Below are 24,181 nucleotides of genomic sequence, written 5' to 3' on the forward strand. Positions count from 1 at the left end.
CAGCGGTCGTTCAGACCGCTGCGTGTATGTAGTGAAAGTGATCTGCAAGGACCTTACAGACTCGCAGCGTAATTTACGCTGCGAGTCGCTAGGTGTGAAGGCACCCAAAGAGTTAATAAACTTTCTAAATGTTATTTTGAGTACTGCCCTGTTTATTTAAATGGGGTGTTTTATTGTTCTTAAAATTCATGTTATAATTAAACTGGTCCCTAAAATATCTGATTTTGAAATTTTCTAGAAAAAATTATGTAAACATAATGTAAATGGGAATTAATAACTGATTTATGCGACATGATTATCTTTTGGAAATGCAGACGTTATGCAATGTTAAAAAATAATTGCATATTTTTTCATTATTTTTTTTTCAACAAATAACCATGAAATGGACCAAAATTTTACACTAACATAAAGAACAATGGCCCAGATTTATCAGATTTGTTTCTACTGTTTGTCTTACACAGATACCAACCAATCGCAATGCATGTTATTCTCCAGACAGGAGTGAGTAACTTGCACCTTTTTTAGAGGAGCCATATCAGGTGGTACCTAATGAGACTTAAAGGTGTATTCCAGGGAGTGTTTTTATTTAAATATAATTATGCTAAATAGAAAAATTATCTATACCATCTCTCTCTATTCCTCCAAGGCCGCTGTTATCAAAGAGCTCCTGTCTCAGTGCTCAGGTATTTTGAAGTCTACATGTGGAATGAACCAGTGGCTTCATGATTGTGCCCCTCCGTTTGCTGGTTGAGCTGGCAATTTGACATTCTGACCCCAACACCAAGAGTTCCATGCAGCAGGCCTGAAGCTCAGTGATAATGGTGGTATGGGAGTGAGGGAGTGAGGGAGGTAAGTATTGAGTGTTTTTCTATGTAGCACCCATTGGGGCTTAGTTAATAAAAAAACAAAAACAAAAAGTAAATGAAATGTCAGGAACTACGAGAAGAAAAAAGGTGTTGATTCTACTATCCTGAAATGCTAAGGGATCAGATTTCAAATTACCTGAAAAAAGCACAGTACTGAGAATGACTTGCTTATTAGGGGATTTTTATATCTTCACATGTCTGCTTACCATATCTTTATAATATTATTTATTAACTGTTTTTCTATGAAGGTTGGAAAGTCCCTGAACAGAGACATATTTTAGCTAGTTAAATAAAAAAAAATGTACCTGTCATGATCTGGTGCCCAGTCCTGTAGGAGTAGCAATGTAGCTTCTATATTGCTTCTGAGGCTTTGGATGTGGAAAGAAGCCGCAAAGTTTACAGCAAGGAGGAATCTTCCTCAGAAATAGGAGTGCAGCTATCAGAAAGTTAGTTACTTGGGGACAGCAGAGGATGGAGAGTTGGTTTACGAGAGATGATGGGTAACACAGAGTGAAGGTTGAGGGGGCTGCTACCTAACAGCAAGGTGGATGATAATGAGTGGATAGTGACCAATAGAAAGAACCACCTAGTAGCTTGTAGCAACGCCAGCAGGTTCAGTAAAGTGGGCCCCCTGCACAAGGGTAAACAGTATCACCTAGTTGAAACTATCAGGTGAAGAGAACCACTAGAGAGGAGTACTTATGGCCCAAGTCCTGAGAACATTGTGTTTGGATATAAATTCCCAGAGTTGGCACCTTGGGGTAAAAATGAGTAAGAAGACCAAGTGGTGAATTATATCTACACCCCTTGCCTGCACTCTGTAAATGGACTTAGTGAGGGAGATTTATCAAACATGGTCTAAAGTGAAACTGTCTCAGTTGCCCCTAGCAACCAATCAGATTCCACCTTTCATTTTCCAAAGCGTCTGTGAGGAATGAAAAGTGGAATCTGATTGGTTGCTAGGGGCGACTGAGCCAGTTTCACTTTACATCATGTTTAATAATTCTCCCCTGTAGTGTCCAAAAGTACAGGACTTGCGGTTGGAGTAGCCTATCCTCCGAAAAGTCTGCAGGACAATGGCAGGTTGGATGCTTGTGAAATTGTAACAGCCTGTGAGCAGTATGTACCGTGTACCATGGAATAAATCTTCCTTTCATTGATGAAATTGTGAGTATTGGTGGTCTCTTCACTTAGAAGACACACGTCTTGTCTGTCAGTTAGGGGCCAGTAGCCAAGTAGCTCAATTCCTTCTAAGGATGGGCTTCAAGATGGTTAACATTTGTGCTTTGATGCTTCCCTATGGTACACCAGAGTTTGATATCAGTTTTGTTTAACCTATGGGGCCTCAGCGGTTCTGGTCAAACTATGAATTGGTGAAGTTGAGCCCAGCTGTCAAGACTTTGCTGTGCAGTCACTGTTCTGCCAAAACAAAATATATATGGATATCATGACGTGGGGATAATGATATAGCATCATCCAGAGTATACCTCAACTATTTAGTCATTGTCCTTGTTCCCTTGCTAATGTGGTCTTGGCCACAGAGGGGAAAAAAACATTGTATAAGCCCAGTGTATGCCTACAATGTCACTATGAAAAAAAGGGGTCTGTGGATCCTCAGTTATAAGTCTCAAAACACAGGAATAGCCAGATATCCCTCTAGGGGAGGAAAGTCTATTGCCAAGGGGGCGACTCCCAGTGGGGAGATCACCAAACCACCCTTAAGTCCCCCTGGGTTGCGAGTATTGGAATATAAATAGGAAAATACCAGGGTGGCCCCTTTTGCGTCAAAGTCTAACTCTGTGGCCAGTATTGCGACATGACAATTGCCCCTGTTAGCCAGAATCCTACTCCACGCTGACGAGCGGCAACTACCCTGAAAAGGCTGTCTGTGGATTGATGCCTGCCTTGGTAAACCCTTGTCATGTTGCAATACTCGCCACAGAGTTAGACTTTGACGCAAAAAGGGCCACCCTGGTATTTCCCTATTTATGTTCCAATACTCACAACTGCGTAGGACTTAAGGGACTAGTATCAGGGTGGTTTGATGATCTCCCCACTGGGAGTCACCCCCTTGGCAATAGGCTTTTCTCCCCTGGAGGGATATCTGGCTATTCCTTTGTTTTGAGACTCGTAACTGAGGCTAGACAGACCCCTTTTTTGCATATTTAAATTTATAGGGGGCAATGTATCAATGGAGACTCTTCAGTGAGTACTCCATTTGATTTTTTTTTGTGGCTGGTCTCCCTGAGCTCAGCAATTGCTGTGTTTTGTTTGCCTACAATGTCACTACCTTTGTCTCCCTGAAAGAAAAAGAGCACCGGGTGATGCCAAAGGTGTGCCATTACTCAACAATGTGTCTGAGGACCCTGTTCTAGAGATGGGTGTGGATCCCAGAGATGGGAACCACATCAATGATATATTTTTCATATCTTCATAATCAGTGGTGTTCATAATAGTGGTGGTTTAATTGTACCAAATGCCATGGACTGTTGATGAAAGGTACAACCTGCCCCTTTAGGACCCTACTACACCAACAGATTATCTGACAGCTTTTTTAAAGCCAAAGCCAGGAATGGATTTGAAAAGAGGAGAAATCTCAGTCTTTCCTTTGTTACCTGATCTCTGTTTATAGTCCATTTGTGGCTTTGGCTCAAAAAAAAATCTGTCAGACAATCTGTTGGTGTATTAGGGCCTTTAGGCATTAGGCCTTTTATTCTGTTCCATACTGATAGTAAGCCAAACACTAATTGACTAGGCAGAGAGTAGACTTATGGACATCAGTAAGTATTGAAAGGAGTACTGTTTTGAAAGATGGGGGGCAGCTTAGGAGACTTTGATCACCCTGGGAACCTTCTAGATTAATCAGTTACTGTTTGATAAGGTCGGACTCTCGGCAATGATTCCCGCTGTCTTAAACCTCCATGGAGAGGGTGGATAAAGTGGGAGGACCGCCTGGAAAACTGGGATACAGCCTATGGCTGTGGCTGTATCCCGGTTTTCCAGGCAGTCCTCCCGCTGTATCCACCCTCTCCACGGAGGTTTAAGACAGCGGGAATCATTGCCAAGAGTCTGGGTTCGTGCGAACCCGAACCTCGGCAGGTTCGGACCATCCCTAATGGAGACTGTTATTCTCTTAATAAAGTATAGAACAAATTTAAAGGAACACATGCCTTTGTAAACGCTTATTATATCTGCCTGCATACAAATTAAAACAAACAAACAAACAAAAAAAAACAGAATTTCTAGTCAGAAAAGCAGAAAATGGTTTATTTCAGGAAGTTTCAAACACATCTCAATATATTCCAGCAATTTGCACACATACAATTTAGAAGAATTTGATGAGCTGCAGAATGTGCACATAATGCAACAAAGCCAAATCAGACTGAACAATCAATGCAAATCTATTACATTATATGGAGATTTCAGTAGCACAAGTACAAAGTGCAAATTGAATATTTGCTTTCAAGAATGACCTGTTCATGAAAGGATGTATTACTGACTATAGCTTTGATAGGACATGCAGGTGAAATGTGGTAGATATAAGACAATGCATTAAAAATTGCAAAGGGTTGTCCAAATGCTTTTTATTGGAACAGGCAGGTATGAAGGCTTGTAATGATCCAAGAAACTTCTTGGTTATGTTTGATTGATACATGTGGGGTGGGTTTATGTTAAGGTCTTAAAATAGCTTTTTTTTCCCATTTCTTTTCAGCATTGTAATAAATCTTTAAACATGACTTATCAAACCACATTATTTAGTGCATTGGATATTGTTAATGGCAGTGAAAATCTTTAAAGTAAAGGTAAGTATCACCTCGCTTTAAATTGATGTATGAATAAGTGTAAGGAAGTACAGGAAAGCACAAAACTAGAAGGTTGCACATTAAACCTTTAAAGCTTTAGACCTTTCTTGTGCTCGATGTGGTTGTTTTTCTGACAATACTAACGCTTGAGGTGCTTCCTCCAGAGGAGTACCCACTAGGACTGAGCAGACCACTTGTAGCATGGTCAGCAGACCCAGTTTGTAATCCCCCTGTGGTATATCCAGAGGTGGAGCCGGAGGTCATGCCGCTTCCGCTGCTGTATCTAGAAGAAGTGACATTTCTTCCACTGCTAGAGCTGAATGAAGTTCCTCCATGGTAGAGTCCGCTTCCGCCTTCGTAGTTTCCTCCACCTGAGCTGAGGACTCCTCCAGTGCTGGAGCTCACCACCGCTGTAAGGAAGGAAACCTTAGTTATTGTGTGCCTACTCATAGATGACTAATGGCGACAGTGATATCTGAAATGATACTTACAGATGCAGACAGCACCTCCATCTCCAGACAATCTGCCAAAAAGCATAGGGCATTGAGTTAAAGGTAGTCAAAGAATACCACAGTGGAGTGACTTACTAATGTGCTTCTGTCAGAAAATTGTCAGTTTTGTGTACATTCTTCCTGCTGGTTTACTTTTCTGACCTATATACTAATGGTGTGCGACACAAAAATGCCAGAGACCTGACAAATCTGCCATTTTCTGATTTAAAATCTGAAAAGTGGTCATGTTGTGGGTGTCACCCTGTAAAACCTGCCATAATCAATATATTTCCATTCTCAATAACAACCACTTCTAGTTTAGCGGGAAGGTCGGGTTTCAGTTTTGTCACGTAATAAACTTTCGGAATTTACTAAGCACAATGGGGCACATTAGCAGATTAGACGGGAAATAATAAAACACAAACTACAAAGGAACGGGGGGGGGGGGGGGATTACAGCATCTTAGTAAATGAGGCCCAGTATTTCTATATATGAAGGAAAGCTAGGAGATACAAGTTACAGTGTACAATAGGATTTAAAAAAATCTGGAGTGATTTTTACATTACATTTCATATAATAAAACATTGTGAAATATGTTTCCATTAGGCGGTTACAGTTATTTCTATTAGAATTCAACTTAATAGAACAACACAATCTTATAATATGTAGCAATCTACTAATACAAAGGCTTGCTTCATCCAGATTTGGGAAATGAGGCAAACTGAGGCAAATGAGGCCCCACCAAAATTTCAAAACCATATCAAACTATTTATTAACAAAATCAGAATAGAAACATGACACTTATTTTTAACTTGTTTAATTTCATTTTCCTCTCACTATTGTATTGTATTTCTGTGCAATTGAAGTTATTATCTCTGCTATGGAGAAGTCATTTTGAGGCTGAGGAGCAGCTAACTATAGTTTACAATCATGGTATTAAGTCCCTCTAAATAAGGTAATGCAATATATTTCTTCTGAGTAACACGCCAATCTAATTTTAGTCCAATAACAGTCGGCTAACTACCCACCTGCTCTCTTCCCCTTCCAGCAGTTTCCTGTAGGTGGCGATCTCAATATCCAGAGCCAGTTTGACATTCATCAGTTCCTGGTATTCGCGCAGTTGGCGGGCCATTTCCTGTTTGGCCTTCTGAAGAGCGTCCTCCAACTCAGCCAGTTTATTCTTAGCATCTCGGACAGCAGCTTCGCCACGTTCCTCAGCTTCAGTTATAGCAGCTTCCAACTTGGCTCTCTTTTGAGGACAAAAAAAGAAAAATTTTGGGCTACATATTTCTATATTCTCACGCATATTGGACATCTTTGTATAGAGAATGCAGCAGAGCAAGTAACGTTCTATGGGTTCACAGTATGGAGGCAGTGTATTCTGCCCAAGGCTTCTTATTTTTATCTCACATCCTCCCAGAATTTGCAAGTCTGTAGATTCTACAGTCAAAAACCTGCTGTCTGGTTCATTCTACTTACATGACCCTACAGTATAACCTGTAGTTGTGGGCTGTGTATGTTCATGGTCGAGAAATTCATTGTAAGTTATATAGTATGTTATATAAATTCTAACAATCCTACCTGTGCTTTCACACCATCGATTTCTCCCTTAAATCTGTTCACCAGTCTGTTGAGCTCAGCAATTTCGTTTTTAGTGTTCCTTAAGTCGTCACCATGCTTGCTGGCGCTCATACGCAGTTCCTCATACTGAAAAAAGAAAAGGAAAACCATTAACATAAATTAAAATTTTGAGCCATCATCAAAAGGAGCTGTGGTTAGAATAGGTAAAGATACTCACCTTAGACTGGTACCACGTCTCAGCCTCTGCTCTGCTCTTGTTAGCTATGTCCTCATATTGACCTCTGACTTCTGCGATGATACTGTCCATATCCAAGTCTCTGCTGTTATCCATGGACACAACAACTGAGGTATCAGAGATCTGGGCTTGCAGCTGATCAATTTCCTAGAATATAAAATAGTCACCAGCCATTAATAATACTTCATTACTAATCCTCTCAGTTGCTACCGCTACTTTCCATGGTAGCTTTTGTTGGATACCTCTACAGGTTACAGAGGTTCAAACAGTTCAGACCATTAATAAATTGGTGGAAGGAATGTCTATAGAATGTTGTAACTGGGAAACCATAGTTAGTGATATGTTATAGAGAGTCAACAAGACATAAGTGCTCAGAGAGTGCTAACATATGCAACAAAATTACCATCTGGAAGATTGTACGTAGGAAGTTGATTTCATCTATCAGTGCCGACACCTTTGCCTCCAGTTCTGTTTTATTCAAGAAAGCTGCATCCACATCCTAAAACAAAAAGGATGTTGAAGTGATAAAGTGACCAAGGTGCAGGTCATTTATATAAAGTATACAGAACTTTCTTAAATCTCACTTTGCTGATGGTCGTACTACAGATTGAAAAAACTGTGAAATTACAAGTCACAAGCCTTCTATACAGCACACGTCTGAGCATTAAGACCAGACTGCTGCTACATAGGCCAATATCCCTGGTGTCATGAAGCAAAGTGTTATGATCAATTTGATAACATTATAAAATGTCAGTAGTCTTGCATCACGTTCTAATGGCTAGTATCAACTTTTAAACTATGGTTCTGGTCTGTGCTATAGGGTTGGCTGTTCAGTGCAGCTTTAGATACCACAAGAGCTAGCAATACATGTACCAGCAACAACAAAATAGCTAAATTCTTGCCAGTAAATGAAAGACATTATAGTTCTAATATTTTTGTTACAAAAAGAGAACAATAGTTCAACATTTCCTGCATGGCAAAATTCTGAAGTAAAATATATCAGATCAGAGTTGTAGGCACAGATCCAGTTCACTGCCCTTGGCCTATATCCAATACCTAGGCCAAGGCACCCATAGCTAAGTTTATATGCTTCATCGGCTCCTCCCCAGTTGCTGGCTAAACTGGTTTAAAGGTTATATACTGTATAACTATCACTGTATTCTGTAATGTGACTTAGAATAAGTGATTATAAACCACCTGCTACAGGAAACCACAAACCTGTATTTTACTTATTTGCAGAAATAAATAACACTTGGCAATGCAAATACAGACAGCTATTATATTATACAGTAATATATATATATATATATATATATATATATATATATATATATATGAACAGAGACATTCCAATAAAACACGATCAAAGAAACACACAATCCTATTCTTTTGTACACAACATTTTATTCTTTACCTTCTTAAGGACGACAAATTCATTCTCGGCGCTGGTACGCTTATTGATTTCATCTTCATATCTGATAGAAAAAAAGAAATCAAAGGATTCATATCAAACTCTAAAAATTCTAGATAAGAGTCATTACTATACATACTGTATTTGCACCTTTAAATTATGGATATTTTGCTCTTTCACTTACTTTGTCTTATAATCCTCCACCACATCTTGCATGTGTTTAAGCTCGGCTTCCAATCTTACTCTATCTCCACCAAGGCCTTCTAGTTGCCTTCTTAGATTGTTAATATAACTCTCAAAGTGGGGTTCCAGATAACTCTTCACGGTTTTTTGCTCTTGTAAAAGTGTCCATTTAGTGTCCAGCATCTTATTTTGTTGCTCCAGGAAACGGACCTGTAAATTAGTCAGAAATATGTTACAGACCATATTGATGCCATTTAGCCTTTTTGTAAAAAACAGAACACATTATTATTATCGTACCTTGTCAATGAAGGTGGCGAATCTATTGTTGAGGTTTTTAATCTGATCTTTTTCCTCTTTCCTTACTCTCTGTATATTTGGATCAATCTCCAAATTTAGTGGTGTAAGGAGACTTTGGTTAATGGTAACAGGTGTGATTCCAGCAGGGCCACCGCCATATCCGCTCCCAAGCCCCATACTATAACCACCAAATCCTCCACCAATACCCATTCCACCACCAAATCCAGAGCCAGCACCATAGCCACTGCCAACCCTATAGCTGTAGCTTGAACTAATACCCCCAGCACCAGATCCACCAAACATGTATGAGCTCCTCGTGGGATTGGCACTTCCAACAGAGATTCTGCTTCCACCTGAGCCTACATTGTAAAGGCTTCTGCTAGCAAAGCTTGGACCTCTGCGGAAAGAGGTCATACTGACTCCACCACCCACATTCTTTGGTGTATAAGAACAAGAACTGAAGTTTCTAACTCCAGATTTAGAGGAACGATAGCTTGTCATTTTGTCTTTGGAGCGATGAGGAGTTGTCTCAGGAATAGACCAGCTCTGTTGGGATATATTGGTGCTAAGGCCTTATATACAGATGCTAATTTGGGTTTGGTCAACAATAAAACCGAGATACCCTTTTATTGGCTTCTGTAGGGAGGCAATGCCCAATTCTAACCTGAAAATTAGGACTGTCTCACACACCTTAGACAAAAATTTAATAATTTGTAACTGGCGGCGTCTGCCCAATAAAACTATTATAATTTTTTATACTGTTGAAACTGCAGAAAGAGACAAATCAACTAATATAATTTGTACATAAGGTTGGGCGACAAGCATACAAAAGCATACTAACTGGCGTGAGTCCAGCATTTCTCTGAAGAGATAAAAATAATCATAGAGGGTAAAGTGTCAGAATAAATTATGTTCATGTGTACTGCTAAGTGTTATATTTTACTGCAGTATATACAGTGTAAAATAATTACATGTCTTCATGGCAAAGAGATCTCATAAAAGGCTAAACGTTAAAACAAGCAAAATCAGATAGGCAGTACTCATTTTCACATATATACATTTGTTTCATCGAGATTGGGGGGCACTTATGATAGGACTGAGCATTTATGTAATTCCAGTGTAATACAATCTCTTATATAATTTCAAAACTCATTATGAATTCCAGTCTTCATGAAATTGTAGATCTCATCTAAAAATATCTTCCTCTATCACTACACACAAACTTTATGTTAACGTTTCAATTTTAGGGTCCATATTTTGGAAGGTCTTATGTTTCCATGAGTTGGAAGTTGTCTGTCAGCAGATATCTACTCCCCATGAAGAACACAAGCATGGCTGAGATGAAGGGGGTAATTGATATGCAATCTCAGAAACCGGTAGGAGACCCCGCATTGGGACCCCCATAGATACATTAGTTATGCCTTGTTTTGTGGATAGGAAATAACTTTTGATGATGAGAATTTCGCTTCAAGCTACAAGCTTGAATGGTAGTAAAGTAGCACAAGTAAACAATGGTTAAGGCTGTGTTCACCTGTTGTAGTTTTGCCACATTTTACAGTAACTGTGCAAACTAAGTCGTATTTTTTTTTTTTTTTTGCTGTGATTTCACCAAAATGAAAAGGAAAAAAAAAAAACATTTAAAAATAAAATGTGGCAAAACTGCAACGTATGAACACAGGCATGCTGCATGACCAACAATTAAACTATTTGTTGAGACCGGCTTTATAAACAAATTGACTTATCCCATGTGAAATAAGTCCGTATTACATGGTGACATAAGCTTTAAGACCGTCGCTCGCTTCTCAAGCCTGCAGTAAGGGCTGCATGGACATCATTAGTGAAGTAAGCAACATTTTTATCTATTTTTTATCTATGTAATACTCTATTTATGGCTTTGAGAATGCACTAATGAAAATATAGGAAAACAAAACCCTGCAGCATCTTAAAGGCCAAAATAGATGACATCCTTAAGTGGGTGTTTCCTTAAATCAAAAATTATGTATTGGTTGGGGCCTGGGGGTCTAAGAAAAAGTCATCTGACCGAGACAACTGCATGATGTAAGTCTACTGTGCCATCTTGCCCACATAGAAACAGAACAGGCAGAGAGGCCTACGGCAGTGGCGAATCCCGATCAGTTGCAGTCTACACAGATGCTCCAAGCAGCTATCTATTGTGGCCTATATTGGCCAGAACATAGGTGTTGGGCAGTGATTTTCCATCACACCCGAATTATCACTAACATCATTTGTCAGTGGTCGATCAGGAGAGCCCCATACACCTTACACCGGTGGCCAAACCTGCTGCGAGCCGGTATAAGGTGTATGGGGATCTCTAGTTGTGTAAACCCACTGCATTGACATTATTGACAGCCCACTGATCTTGAAAATTAAGGAGTCATTGTTTTCACTGAAGTAAATTGTGATCTCTATTGGATTGATATGAATGGTGAAAATCTCTGTACAATGCTGAAAAACATGTAGGAGCTATAGAAATAATATAAATAGGGGCCCAGGATGGAACCCCAATTTGTGACATGTTATGACTAGAAGTACAAGTGGTGAATCTAATGGGAAATATTGTTTGTTTTAATTGCATTTTAAGATTTATGACGTTTTAACAACTGGGTGGAATTTAGTGATTTCCTATTGTGACTCTTTTTAAAAATCAGTCTGTCACTGCCAAACATAATGTTCTGCTCTTCTCACTTGTTTTATCATAAAAGTTGTCCGTGCTAAATTGTCCACTCCTCTACACCCATGGTTTATCTGTCACAATAGACTTTCAATATACAGCACAATCCACAGATCTTTTCTATAAAAGATTCTTAGACGCGAACATCTATGTCCAATACACTTTATGTTTAACAAGAACAAACAGAAGTTGATATCTTCGCATAGAATCTATAGCAGAGATTCTGTTAAAAAAATAGGGTGATGCTATAATTATATCTGTAGAATATTTATCTTTTTTAAAGAAATATTGCAGTGCAAATTAAAGGGGTATTGTACACAAAAGAGAGCAATGGGCATAGTTCAGAATCTAAATTACATCTTCTTTATTAGAATGATTTATAAAACATACATAATTAAAATAATGTACCATGTAATAAAATAAAAAAATAACCAGGTAATATGTGTGTATATATATATAATAAAAATGAAAGTCTATCTGTCTGTCTGTCTGTCCCAAATAGACTTCCAAACGCCTGAACCGTTTGACCCCAAATTTGGCACACAGATACATTGGGTGCCCGGGAAGGTTATTGCGAAGGTCCCGTCCCCGCCAGATGTACAGGAGAGGAGGGGGAGGGGGAAGAGCGGCGCCCCATAGAGATGAATGGGAAAATCTTCACACTGCAAACATAGGTGATATAATTAGCTGCAGCAGACACGGCAGTTGGAGCCTTAGCAACCAATAGGATTACTACTTTCATTTTCACAGGGAGCTGGAATGTGAATGGTTGCTAGGGAAGCTGCCTCTCAACATCCACAGAAATAATTGGTAGACCCCCTACTCCATCTATACAGTACATGTGTACAGGAACCCCTACTCCATCTATACAGTATATGTATACAGGACCCCCTACTCCATCTATACAGTACATGTATACAGGGCCCCCTACTCCATCTATACAGTACATGTATATACAGGGCACTACAGGTATACCAAACTGTGACTGGGTAACACTGCCACACCAGACCTACCAATACCGCCATACTGTGCTGGATAACACCACTATACCAGACCTGACCAATACCACCATACAGTGACTGGAAAACACTGCCACACCAAAAATGACCAATACCGCCATACTGAGCTGGATAACACCACTATACCAGACCTGACCAACACCACCATACTGTGACTGAATAACACTGTCATACCAGACCTGACCAATACCGCCATACTGTGACTGGATAACACCGCCATACCATACCTGTTCAATACCGCCATACTGTGACTGGATAACACCACCATACCAGACCTGACCAATACCGCCGAACTGTGACTGGGTAACACCGCCACACCAGACTTGACCAATACCGCCATACTGTGACTGGATAAGACCGCTATATCAGACCTGACCAATACCGCCATACCATGACTGGATAACACCGCCACACCAGACCAGACCAATACTACCATACTGTGACTGGGTAACACTGTCATAACACACCTGACCAATACCACCATACTATGACTGGAAAAAAGTGCTATACCAGACCTGACCAATACCGCCATACTGTGACTGAATAACACTGTCATACCAGACCAGACCAATACCGCCATACTGTGACTGGATAACACTGTCATACCAGACCTGACCAATACCGCCATACTATGACTGGATAACACTGCCATACCAGACCTGACCAATACCGCCACACTGTGACTAGATAACACTGCCATACCAGACCTGACCAATACCGCCATACTGTGACTGGATAACACCATCATATCAGCCCTGACCAAGACCGCCATTCTGTGACTGGATAACACCACTATACCAGACCTGACCAATACCGCCATACTGTGACTGGATAACACTGCCACACCAGACCTGACCAATACCACCATACAGTGACTGGAAAACACTGCCACACCAGACATGACCAATACCGCCATACTGTGATGGATAACACCACTATGCCAGACCTGACCAATACCACCATGCTGTGACTGGATAACACTTTCATACCAGACCTGACCAATACCACCATTCTGTGACTGGATAACACCACTATACCAGACCTGACCAATACCGCCACACTGTGACTGGAGAACACCGCCACACCAGACCTGACCAATACCGCCATACTGTGACTGGATATCACTGCCATACCAGACCTGACCAATACCGACGCACTGTGACTGAATAACACTGCCATACCAGACCTGACCAATACCACCCTACTGTGACTGGATAACACCGCTATACCAGACCTGACCAATACCGCCATACCCCCCTCGAAAAGACACCAGATTTTTGGGCAAGTCTGAACGGGAGGGTACTTCCCCTCTGCAAGATGCTACCCTACGCACCAGACCATGGGTGCCTAATGGTAAATACGACCCTGCAGGTATACAGGACACTACAGGTATACAGGACCCTAAAACTATACACTACAGGTGCACGGGACCTCCACCAACTATATACTACAGGTATACAGGACCCCAAACTTTACACTACAGGTATACAGGACCCCAAAACTATACACTACAGGTATACAGGACCTCCACCAACTATATACTTCAGGTATATATGACCTCCACCAACTATTTACTACAGTTATACAGGACCCCAAATTATACACTACAGGTATACAGGACCCCAAAACTATACAGTAAAGGTAAACAGGAACTCCAGCAACTATATACTACAGGTATATAGGACCCCAAACTATACACTACAGGTATACAGGACCTCAAAACTATTCACTACAGGTATACAGGACCTCCACTAACTCTATACTACAGGTATACAGCACCTTCACCAAATCTATACTACAGGTATACAGGACCCCAAAGCTATATACTACAGGTATACAGGAACTCCACCAACTATATGCTACAGGTATATAGGACCCCAAACCATACACCACAGGTATACAGGACCTCCACCAACTCTATACTACAGTTATACAGGACCCTAAAACTATGCACTACAGGTATACAGGACCCCCGAGCTATATACTACAGGTATACAAAACCTCCACCAATTATACACTACAGTTATCCAGGACCCTCAAACTATAAACTACAGGTATACAAGACCTCCACCAACTATATATTACAGGTATACAGCACCAACTATATACTACAGGTATACAGGACCCCCGAACTATACAGTACAGGTATACAGGACCTTCACCAACTGTACTCTGCAGGTATACAGGACCTCCCTCAACTATACACTACAGGTATACAGCCCCCCCAACTACACACTACAGGTATACAGGACCCCCCCAACTATACACTATAGGTATGCAGCCCCCCCAGCTATGCACTACAGATATGCGAGACCCCTAAAAACTATACATTGTGGGTATAAAGAACCCCTCCAACTATGCACTACAGGTATACACTAATTCCACTGATTAACTCAGATGAAACAATACCTTTAGCTTGGCCTCCTGGGCACCTTAGAACAAATCTAATTAACACACTGACACTTTATATCCGGGCAGCGCCGGGTACATTTTCTAGTATATATATATATATATATATATATATATATATATATATATATATGTAATACAAGACTGTGCACATTCATTTTTAGAAATTGGGATGCTGAGGACTAGTATAGACTAAATGTGCTGTACAAAAAATACAGGAGTAAACATGGAAGTCTGAAGGATCCCATAAGTTTTCTACCATCTCTGGGAATTACTATTTAGATAGAATCATTCAATCACCATTACCACTTAATAGAACCTAAGTTTCTATTGCACTCACCCATATTGTCGCAAAGATCCGAGCAATCCCTACATGAGGGAACTCTTTGTGTGTATATTCAAATTAAAGGGGGGTAATATATATATATATATATATATATATATATATATCATTTTTTTTTGCACTGATCTTGCAGGTACTGAGCAGTGACAGCCTGATTGGCGATGTCCCACTCCCCACTGGTCTGGAATACCCTTCAAGTTCAATTTAAACGTTGATTGATCTGTGTGTTCGGACCCTGTCCGATCAGTGGTCTGCTCCCTGCTCGGTGTCAGTGAAAGAAATGTGCCCCATTGGGTTACATCATGAGGCCGCCTTGTCACATGACACAGAGCCGGGAGAGGAATGCCCTGAGCGCAGTTTCTCTCTACTCGTTCTCGAGTCAGAGTCTGACACACATACCCGGACTGTTCAAAACTTTTGACATGTCTCTCTGAATCCAGTTGTGGATCTTCATCTATTATGCATTACCTTAAACTATTATCTCTCATTCTAGAGGATGCATTGCACTCAATTGATATCAATAAGAACTTTGTTATGCCCGGGTGGGACTTTAGGGTAATTAAATACTTGCAAGGTGATTTGATGGTTCAAAACGTTATCTGGGTTATGGTCCTTTTATACCTACAGATCTTCGGCTATCTGCGGTAGGAAACGAGCTCTGATCAGCAAGATCAACAAGCTTCTTTGCCTTTACAGGACACAACAAATTAAGCAGCCGGGCTGCACAAACGATCTTTGTATTATTCATGCGGCAATGGAAACTGACAGCATCGATATGCATATACCCATGCTGTTAGTTTCCAGATCACACCAGTAGTACATACTTACCTTCAACATGGCTGTGTGATCCAACATTCCACTCTCTGGCTCTCCCATCCTGCTCATTGGCCGCTGCTTTGTCAGGCCACCCCCAGCCTGAATAAACAGCTGGAGAGTGGTATGGGAAAGCCAGAGTGTGGGATGCCAGATCACACAGCAGTGCAGAAGGTATGTATGCACGTCATGTGTGATCTGGAAACTGACAGGAGGATGTGCAGCTCATAACAATAAAATTTAAAGCCCGTTCCTCGACTAATTGCTAACACTTTTTCACAGCCCAATCACTGGCCCAAGGACTTTTACAGTGTAAAAGGTTGTTTAAAATGCAACCACAGACAATATCTGCCTGGAGTTTGTATGTTATGTCCATGTTTACACTGGAGTCCTATCACACTAGACATTTATGTGAGTGATGACAATCTCTGTTCAGTGCTGCAGACTATAAACACAGATGATTATTGGGGTCTCCGCTGTGGGAAACCCTGTAATCATTTCATAGTTGGGGCACATGTCTAACAAAAAGAAAAATATCCAAATGGGATAATCCTATAATAGGAGTCATTACGACTGTCACAATTAAGTGTATATTTTACAAGATGCCGGTTTTGCAATGTATTGGGATTAATATACTCCACCTGTAAGTAGAACATTAAGAATTTATTTGTAACTATAATTTGATTTGAGACTAATCTACAATTTACAGAAATGGATTAACCAGACAATAAATCACACAATAAATATTATTCTATGACTCCAAGGAACATTTTCCTTTCATTAGAATACAATGTAATAACTGGAGGACAAGGCGGTAGAGCGGTTCAGCTGTCACCAAACAATAGCTCACTATCACAGGATCATTATAAGCTAACTGTGCAGCAGTTGTTGGGCAAACAAAACCTTCCAAATGGTGTATCTCCATGGTGATAACCAAATGGGAATCATATTGTGAATGAAAAATATACACAGTGCAACATGTATCCTGTATAAGCAATGCAACAAATAGAAGGTAGTCAGATCTATATGACAAAAAAGGAAAAGTTGTCACCTCATTGGAAAGCTTAGATATCAAGCCTCTCATTGAGTACAATCCGCTGAAGAAAACTGATATTGGCATTGTCATCAAAATATAAAAGTTCATGGAGTCCCATGAGTGTGTGTCTTCCTTATGGGAGCTGAAATGAATGGTATGGAATGTATTGTGGAGTACATTGTTCGGTCTACCGTAGCATCCCCATTATATCATATAGCTGTCATCCATAAATAAAGCTCCCATAAAACCAGTGCCAGTTTTCGTTGCGGCCGCTAGCAATCCTGGCCGGAGTGTACACTATAGGGGAGATCAAACTGGTGTAAAGTAGAAATGTCTTGGTTTCCCTTAGCAACCAATCAGAAAAAAAACATAGTTTGAACATAGCTATAGACGTAGGCCCCCTTCACACGTCAGGAAAGATAGATTTCCTGACCCATAGGGTTATATTGGGCATCCTAAAATGCTGATGCTTTCCTGATCCACAATACGGACAGTATAATGCTTTTTTTTCTGATCACGAAATCCTGAAGGCAGTCCTGACCATAAATACTGATTACTGTCAGGAAATACTAAATACAGCTCAGCTTTCAGCTCTGGTAAAATATATCTGTGATTGGCTGCTGTGGGCAGTTTACACCAGGTGTATATCTACTGTACACCCTTTTATAAATTTGCCCCTATATCAGTAACGGATTATAATAGGTCCACTTCAGGCAGTAGCCCGGAGCTCTGAACTCTTGAGAGGCCCACGGCCCCCAAACAGACATGTTCAGCCATGATTTGCATAAAAATTGCTGCTTTTTACAACAATTTTGCACAAATCAGGGCAAAACTGCAGCCAGGAGACAATGCAGTAACATTAGAGAATATATTGGAGGACCTTATCATGTGACAATGATGTCACCACAGGTCCTTTACAAGCTGCATTATGGAGGAAAAACACCTAAGTTAGTGCCGCCATAGTTACAGTGGGTTGGGGAGACCCAAGCTTGGTGAACAGCCCCGGGCCCATGGTAAAGTTAATCCGTCCCTGCCCTATATGTATGTGAAACACATTTGATTTTACCTTCTTTGCTTAATGACACTACCCCTTTAAAGTGACACTGTCACCCCCTTTTTGCATTATAACTTCTCTACACAGATGTAAAAGATAAATTTAGCAGTTTTCATACCCTATTTTATATCATACGTCATGGAGTTCAAATTCATGTCAGTCATTTCACATTTTGGACGCCTGTCATTACAATGAGGGCCTCTGGAACAGTATTCTAGCTCAGGTGGACTGACTGCCCTTTGCGTGTTTCTTTTATTAAAAAGTCTATTGAATTTAAAAGTGAAGACAGTGAAAAAATTGTAAAAAATTGTGTGAACAACTAAAAAATAATGTCCGCTGTTTACAAAAGACATCCGCTAATAATTGTCATGATCATTATTTTTTATCTGCACAAACAACATTCGTTATTTAATACACTGTGTGCATTGGGCGGCCGTCATTCCATTGACTTCAATGTATTCCATTAAGGTCATTAAGGATAATTTGTCCTATACGCAACTTAGCATACAGAAAGGGAATCCACACAAGGGATATTAACTGTGTAATAATAAAGATTTATTGTGATACATTAGTTATTGTCTAGCAAAACTTTTTTGGGATCCCTTGCGTGGATTCCATTTCTGTATGCTAAATAAATAAACATGTTTATCGCCACGTGCGTAATCGCCCGAACTATAATTTTAATCACATTTCTGATCTCGCACGGTAAATGGCACAAGCGCAAAAAAATCCCGAAGTGCAACAGTGCGCATTTTTGGTCACATCAAATCCAGAAAAATTGTAATAAAAAGCGATCAAAAAGTCGTATATGCGCAATCAAGGTACCGATAGAAAGTAAACATCATGGCGCAAAAAATGACACCTCACACAGCCCCATAGACCAAAGGATAAAAGCGCTATAAGCCTGGGAATAGAGCGATTTTAAGGAACATATATTTGTTAACAATGGTTTGAACTTTTTTACAGGCCATCAGATAAAAGAAAAGTTATACATGTTACATTGCAACGATACAACGATAAGTTAAACATGTTACATATCGTTGTAATCGTAACGACTTGAGGAACATATATAACAAGTCAGTTTTACCCCAGGGCGAACGGCGTAAAAAAATACCCTCCAAATAAAAGAAATGCGTTATTTATTTCAATTTCACCACACATTGAATTTTTTTTCCTGCTTTTGCAGTGTACTTTATGAAAAAATTCAGCCTGTCATTGCAAAGTAAAATTAGTGGCGCAAAACAAAAAGGGGCTCGTGTGGGTTTCTAGGCGAAAAAATGCAAGTGCTATGGCCTTTTAAAGAGTCACTGTCGTATTTTTGTTTTTTTACAGAAATCAATAGCCCAAGAAACTTTGTAATTGGGTTTATTAGCCAAATATGCCATTATCTGCATTTAAAAAGCCTTTTCCCAGGTCCCCCTCCTCCTTCCTCTTTTCCATCCACTACAAAAAATCTTGTTGCATGAGTCACACTCTGTCTGTTCTAGGGAGAGGGGAGGGGAAAGGAGGAAGGAGGGAGTTAGCCGGAAGCAGAAAGCAGATAACAGAGGATTACAGGCACAGAGCTGGGTGACAGCTGTAATCAGAGCTCAGAGAGGTCAGTGCTGACTGTCAAAGGAGATAGAGGGTGAGGTATTTGTAGATTAACTCTTTGTTGTCCTGTTTCAATCTTTTATTTAGCTCTCTCCATAGGAGAACAATGAAGACAGTGGGGAGAGCTTCAAACTGCTTTTTCATGATAAAAATGCATTTTTCGGATAATAAACCCAATTACAAAGTTTCTTAAAATCGCCTGGACCATTGATTTCTAAAAAAAAAAAAAAAAAAAAAAAAAAAAAAAATCACGACAGTGACACTTTAACCCTTTCCCGCACGAGGACGTAACTGAACTGCCGCGATTACGGGTGCCTCATGTAGCCCGGGATCGCGGCTATTAGCGGGCACGGTCCGATCGCCGTGCCCGCTAATTAGATAATCGGAGGCAGCTGTCAAAGATTACAGCTGCCTCCAACTACCGGATTCAGCCGTTCCCTGGTGTCTAGTGTGGAGCTATCTCCGTTACTGAAGCCGGCCGGCTTGAATCACCCCCCTTTTCCCAGGTTATATATAAAAGTAAATAAATAAATAAACAAACATGTTTGCTATCGCCGCGTGCGTAATCGCCCGAACTATTAATTAATCACAATACTGATCTCGCACGGTAAACGGCATAAGCGCAAAAATATCCCAAAGTGCAAAATTGCGCATTTTTGGTCGCATCAAATCCAGAAAAAAAGTAATAAAAAGCGATCAAAAAGTCGTATATGCGCAATCAAGGTACCGATAGAAAGAACACATCATGGCGCAAAAAATGACACCTCACACAGCCCCATAGACCAAAGGATAAAAGCGCTATAAGTATGGGAATGGAGCGATTTTAAGGAACGTATATTTGTTAACAATGGTTTGAATTTTTTACAGGCCATCAGATAAAAGAAAAGTTATACATGTTACATATTGTTTTAATCGTAACAACTTGAGGAACATATAAAACATGTCAGTTTTACCATAGGACACACGGCGTAAAAACACAATCCCCCCAAAGAAAAAGAATTGTGGTTTTTTTTTCAATTTCACTGCACATATAATTTTTTTCTGGTTTCGCAGCATATTTTATGCAAAAATTCTGCCTTTCATTGCAAAGTACAATTATTGACGCAAAAAATAAGGGCTCATGTGGGTCTGTAAGTGTAAAAAAACGAGAAGAAAAAGGAGGAAAAAACGAAAATGCAAAAACAAAAATTAGCCTGGTCCCGAAGGGGTTAAGCACAAGGAGGAAAAAACAAAAACACAAAAATTTAAATTGGCCCGGTCCTCTAAGGGTTAAAGGAGAAATCTATCAAAATTTTTTATTTAAGTATTGTATTGCCCCCCCAAAAGTTATACAAATTACCAATATACATTTATTACATAAAGTGCTTTTTTCCCTGCACTTACAACTGCATCAAGGCTTCACTTCCTGGATGAAATGGTGATGTCACGACCCGACTCCCAGAGCTGTGCAGGCTGTGGCTGCTGGAGAGGATGATGGTAGGGGGATGCTCAGTGTCCCTCCAGTGCCTTGTGTCCCTCAGTGTCCCCCTGCCATCATCCTCTCCAGCAGCCACAGCCCGCACAGCTCTGGGAGTCGGGTCGTGACATCACCATTTCATCCAGGAAGTGAAGCCTTGATGCAGTTGTAAGTGCAGGGAAAAAAAGCACTTTATGTAATAAATGTATATTGGTAATTTGTATAACTTTTGGGGGGCAATACAATACTTAAATAAAAATCTTCGACGGACTTCTCCTTTAATGAGGCCTGAGCTGTTCATGCAGAGGTACAATGACTGGATTAATGATGTTATTCAAGTAGTATGGGCATGTCACTGTACCATTCAGTTCTCCATTTACTAGACACACTTGCCCTTACTATAACACCACCACCTCAAGGCTCATATTGTGAAAACAGTGGCTGATGCACTTAAAGGGGTACTCCAGTGCTGATAAACATAAACATAGTTTTTACATTTACCATCCCTCCAGAGTCTGTCTCCGTTTGAATTTCCCGCTGTTTACAAGTCCGTGTAGCTCCAGTTGATGTCCTAATTTTTTTCTTTGTTTCCTGGTTTGGGGTTTCCCATGATGCACTTTGTCTCTTGTGATGTCTAACTGACTTTGTAATACTGTTAGATGGCTTACATCTTGCTCAGCCAATCAGAGCTGAGCAACCTGAGTTATCTGACAAAGGGAGGCTGGCCTATCAGGGCTTAGACCCGCCTCCTTCTTGATGATGTCATTGTCACAAAATGGCTGCCACAGAAAAGCCTGGGGTCAACAGTCATTAGGTAAGAATGAGCTTAGTTCCCTTCCCAGTGGGGGGATTGAGGGGGGGGATAGGGAAGGGGGCAGATAGGAGATTGAAGCATATTACAAAGGTATATAACTTTGTAATGTGTTTCAATTACTGGGAAAAACCTTTTCGCTGGAATACCCCTTTAAATGAGATCAATAATTTGATCATTGTGTCTCTGCATGAACAACACAGGCCTAATTTCATGTTGTAAATATACAAACATCAACATAGAAACATAGAAGATTGTCAGCAGAAAAAGCCCCCCTGGTCCATCTAGTCTCCCCTTCTTATTATCTTAGGATAGATATATGTTATCCCAGGCAGGTTTACATTGTGTTATTGTAGATTTACCAACCCCATCTGCTGGAAGTTTATTTCAAGCATCTACTACTCTTCAGTAAAGTAATATTTTCTCACATTGCTTCTCAACTAACCTCTCACTGTGTCTTATATAGAATAAAAATAAACAACATTTGTTGTGTATTTATTGGACCCATGGCCCTCTGAACAGCTGATATTTAATGAGGATGAAAATATGTGACCGCTCTTTGGGTAGTCCCCATATTTCAGCCAGGGGGGGAGGGGGGGTTGGGTAGTCCGGAAATGGGGGAAGGGGGCCAGACCGGGTATTTAACCACATTACAAAGTTATATAACTTTGTAATGTGTGTTAAATAAGCAAAAAAAATATAAAAATTTGTGGGAGTTGTCCGTTGTCCTTTAATATTGACATTTATCCTACTCATTTCGGTCATGATTCTAAATTTATTTCTGCAGTATAGCAGGGAGACACTAGAGGGCAGCAGTAACTCACTGTATACCAACTCTTTAACTTGAAGACCATGGTGCATGTTAATCAGCTCTTCTATCTCTTAGTATACTGCCCTGTCTTAGTATAGGTTTTTACTGTTGCTTTTTAGGGATATTTAGTCAGTATAACAATTACAAAGTGTTATTATAAATGATAAAACTTACCTGCTTTATTTAGGATACAAATATAGGTGTTGCTGTACAGTTTAGAACAACTCAGAAGCTTATGTAAACTTCACATTTATACATTTCATTTTGATTTAGATTGTAATAGTATTTTCTTATTAGATACATTAAGGATTCTTCTGCCTAATGCCAAATGTAACAAGAGTGGTAAAACACCTTTCCTATTCCTTATAGGTGTAGGTTCTCCAAATGCAGAAACTATGCATTTCTCTTCAGATTTATGTTTTTCGCTGTAATCCTAATATACTTATATGCGAACATGCATTTGATAAAGCTATGATTGCACTTGCGTGATAGGGTATTGTCAAGGCCCTATGGAAAATATAACACCCTGCATTAATTTCTCACCCTTCCACCCTCCTTGCCCAACCCAATAACAACCCTCCCTAATAGCAATAATACACTTAGGTGCAATGAATTGGCTACAGCAGCCATTTTTTTTTAAATGTACCTGGCATGCTAACTTTCAAAACCTGGAATCCATATAGCATAGGCCCCTCTATGCAGTCCCTGTACAGCATAGGCCCCTTTGTGCAGTCCCCATATAATATAGACCCCTCTGTGCAGACCCTATATAGTATAGTCCTCTCTGTGCAGCCTCTTATATAGTATAGATTCCTCTGTGCAGTCCCTATATAGTATTGGTCCTTTCTGTTCAGCCCTCAAGTAGTATACGTCCCACTGTGCAGCCCCCCATATAGTATAGCTCCCCTCTGTGCAGCCCCCCTACAACTGTTGTGAAGCCTCCCCTTATATGGTATAGGCCTCCTCTGTGTAACCCCCCCCCCAAATAGTATAGGCCTCCCTCTGTGCAGCCCCCCGATATAGTATAGGCTTCATTTGTGCAGCATCCTCCCCATATTATATAAGTTCCCTCTGTGCAAACCCCCCCTATAGTCCTCCTCTTTGCAGCCTCCCTCACATATAGTATAGGCCTCCTATGGTCAGCCTCCCCCTATATAATACAGGCCATTTCTATGTAGCCCCAAGGACAATGATAATAATAATATTAATAATAATAATAATACCTTACATATCGCTCCAATGAAGCTCTCCTATCTGTCTGCAGGCAAAGGATCCCT

The 24,181-nt window shown here is 40.3% G+C and overlaps 1 protein-coding gene across 1 annotated transcript; it reads right to left on the bottom strand.

Moving 5' to 3' along the window:
- Positions 1 to 4,105: 4,105 nt before the first annotated feature.
- Positions 4,106 to 9,429, bottom strand: LOC138792575 (keratin, type II cytoskeletal cochleal-like). The gene is made up of 9 exons (XM_069970170.1): positions 8,868 to 9,429; positions 8,572 to 8,780; positions 8,391 to 8,451; positions 7,380 to 7,475; positions 6,959 to 7,123; positions 6,742 to 6,867; positions 6,189 to 6,409; positions 5,161 to 5,192; positions 4,106 to 5,079 (listed from the first exon to the last, which is right to left on the bottom strand). The coding sequence occupies exons 1-9, from the start codon at positions 9,366 to 9,368 to the stop codon at positions 4,766 to 4,768; spliced, it is 1,725 nt and encodes a 574-aa protein (XP_069826271.1). The 5' UTR covers positions 9,369 to 9,429; the 3' UTR covers positions 4,106 to 4,765.
- Positions 9,430 to 24,181: the final 14,752 nt, after the last annotated feature.

Source organism: Dendropsophus ebraccatus, chromosome 5 (assembly GCF_027789765.1).
Source record: "Dendropsophus ebraccatus isolate aDenEbr1 chromosome 5, aDenEbr1.pat, whole genome shotgun sequence".
In the NCBI taxonomy this organism is placed as follows: Eukaryota; Metazoa; Chordata; class Amphibia; order Anura; family Hylidae; genus Dendropsophus; species Dendropsophus ebraccatus.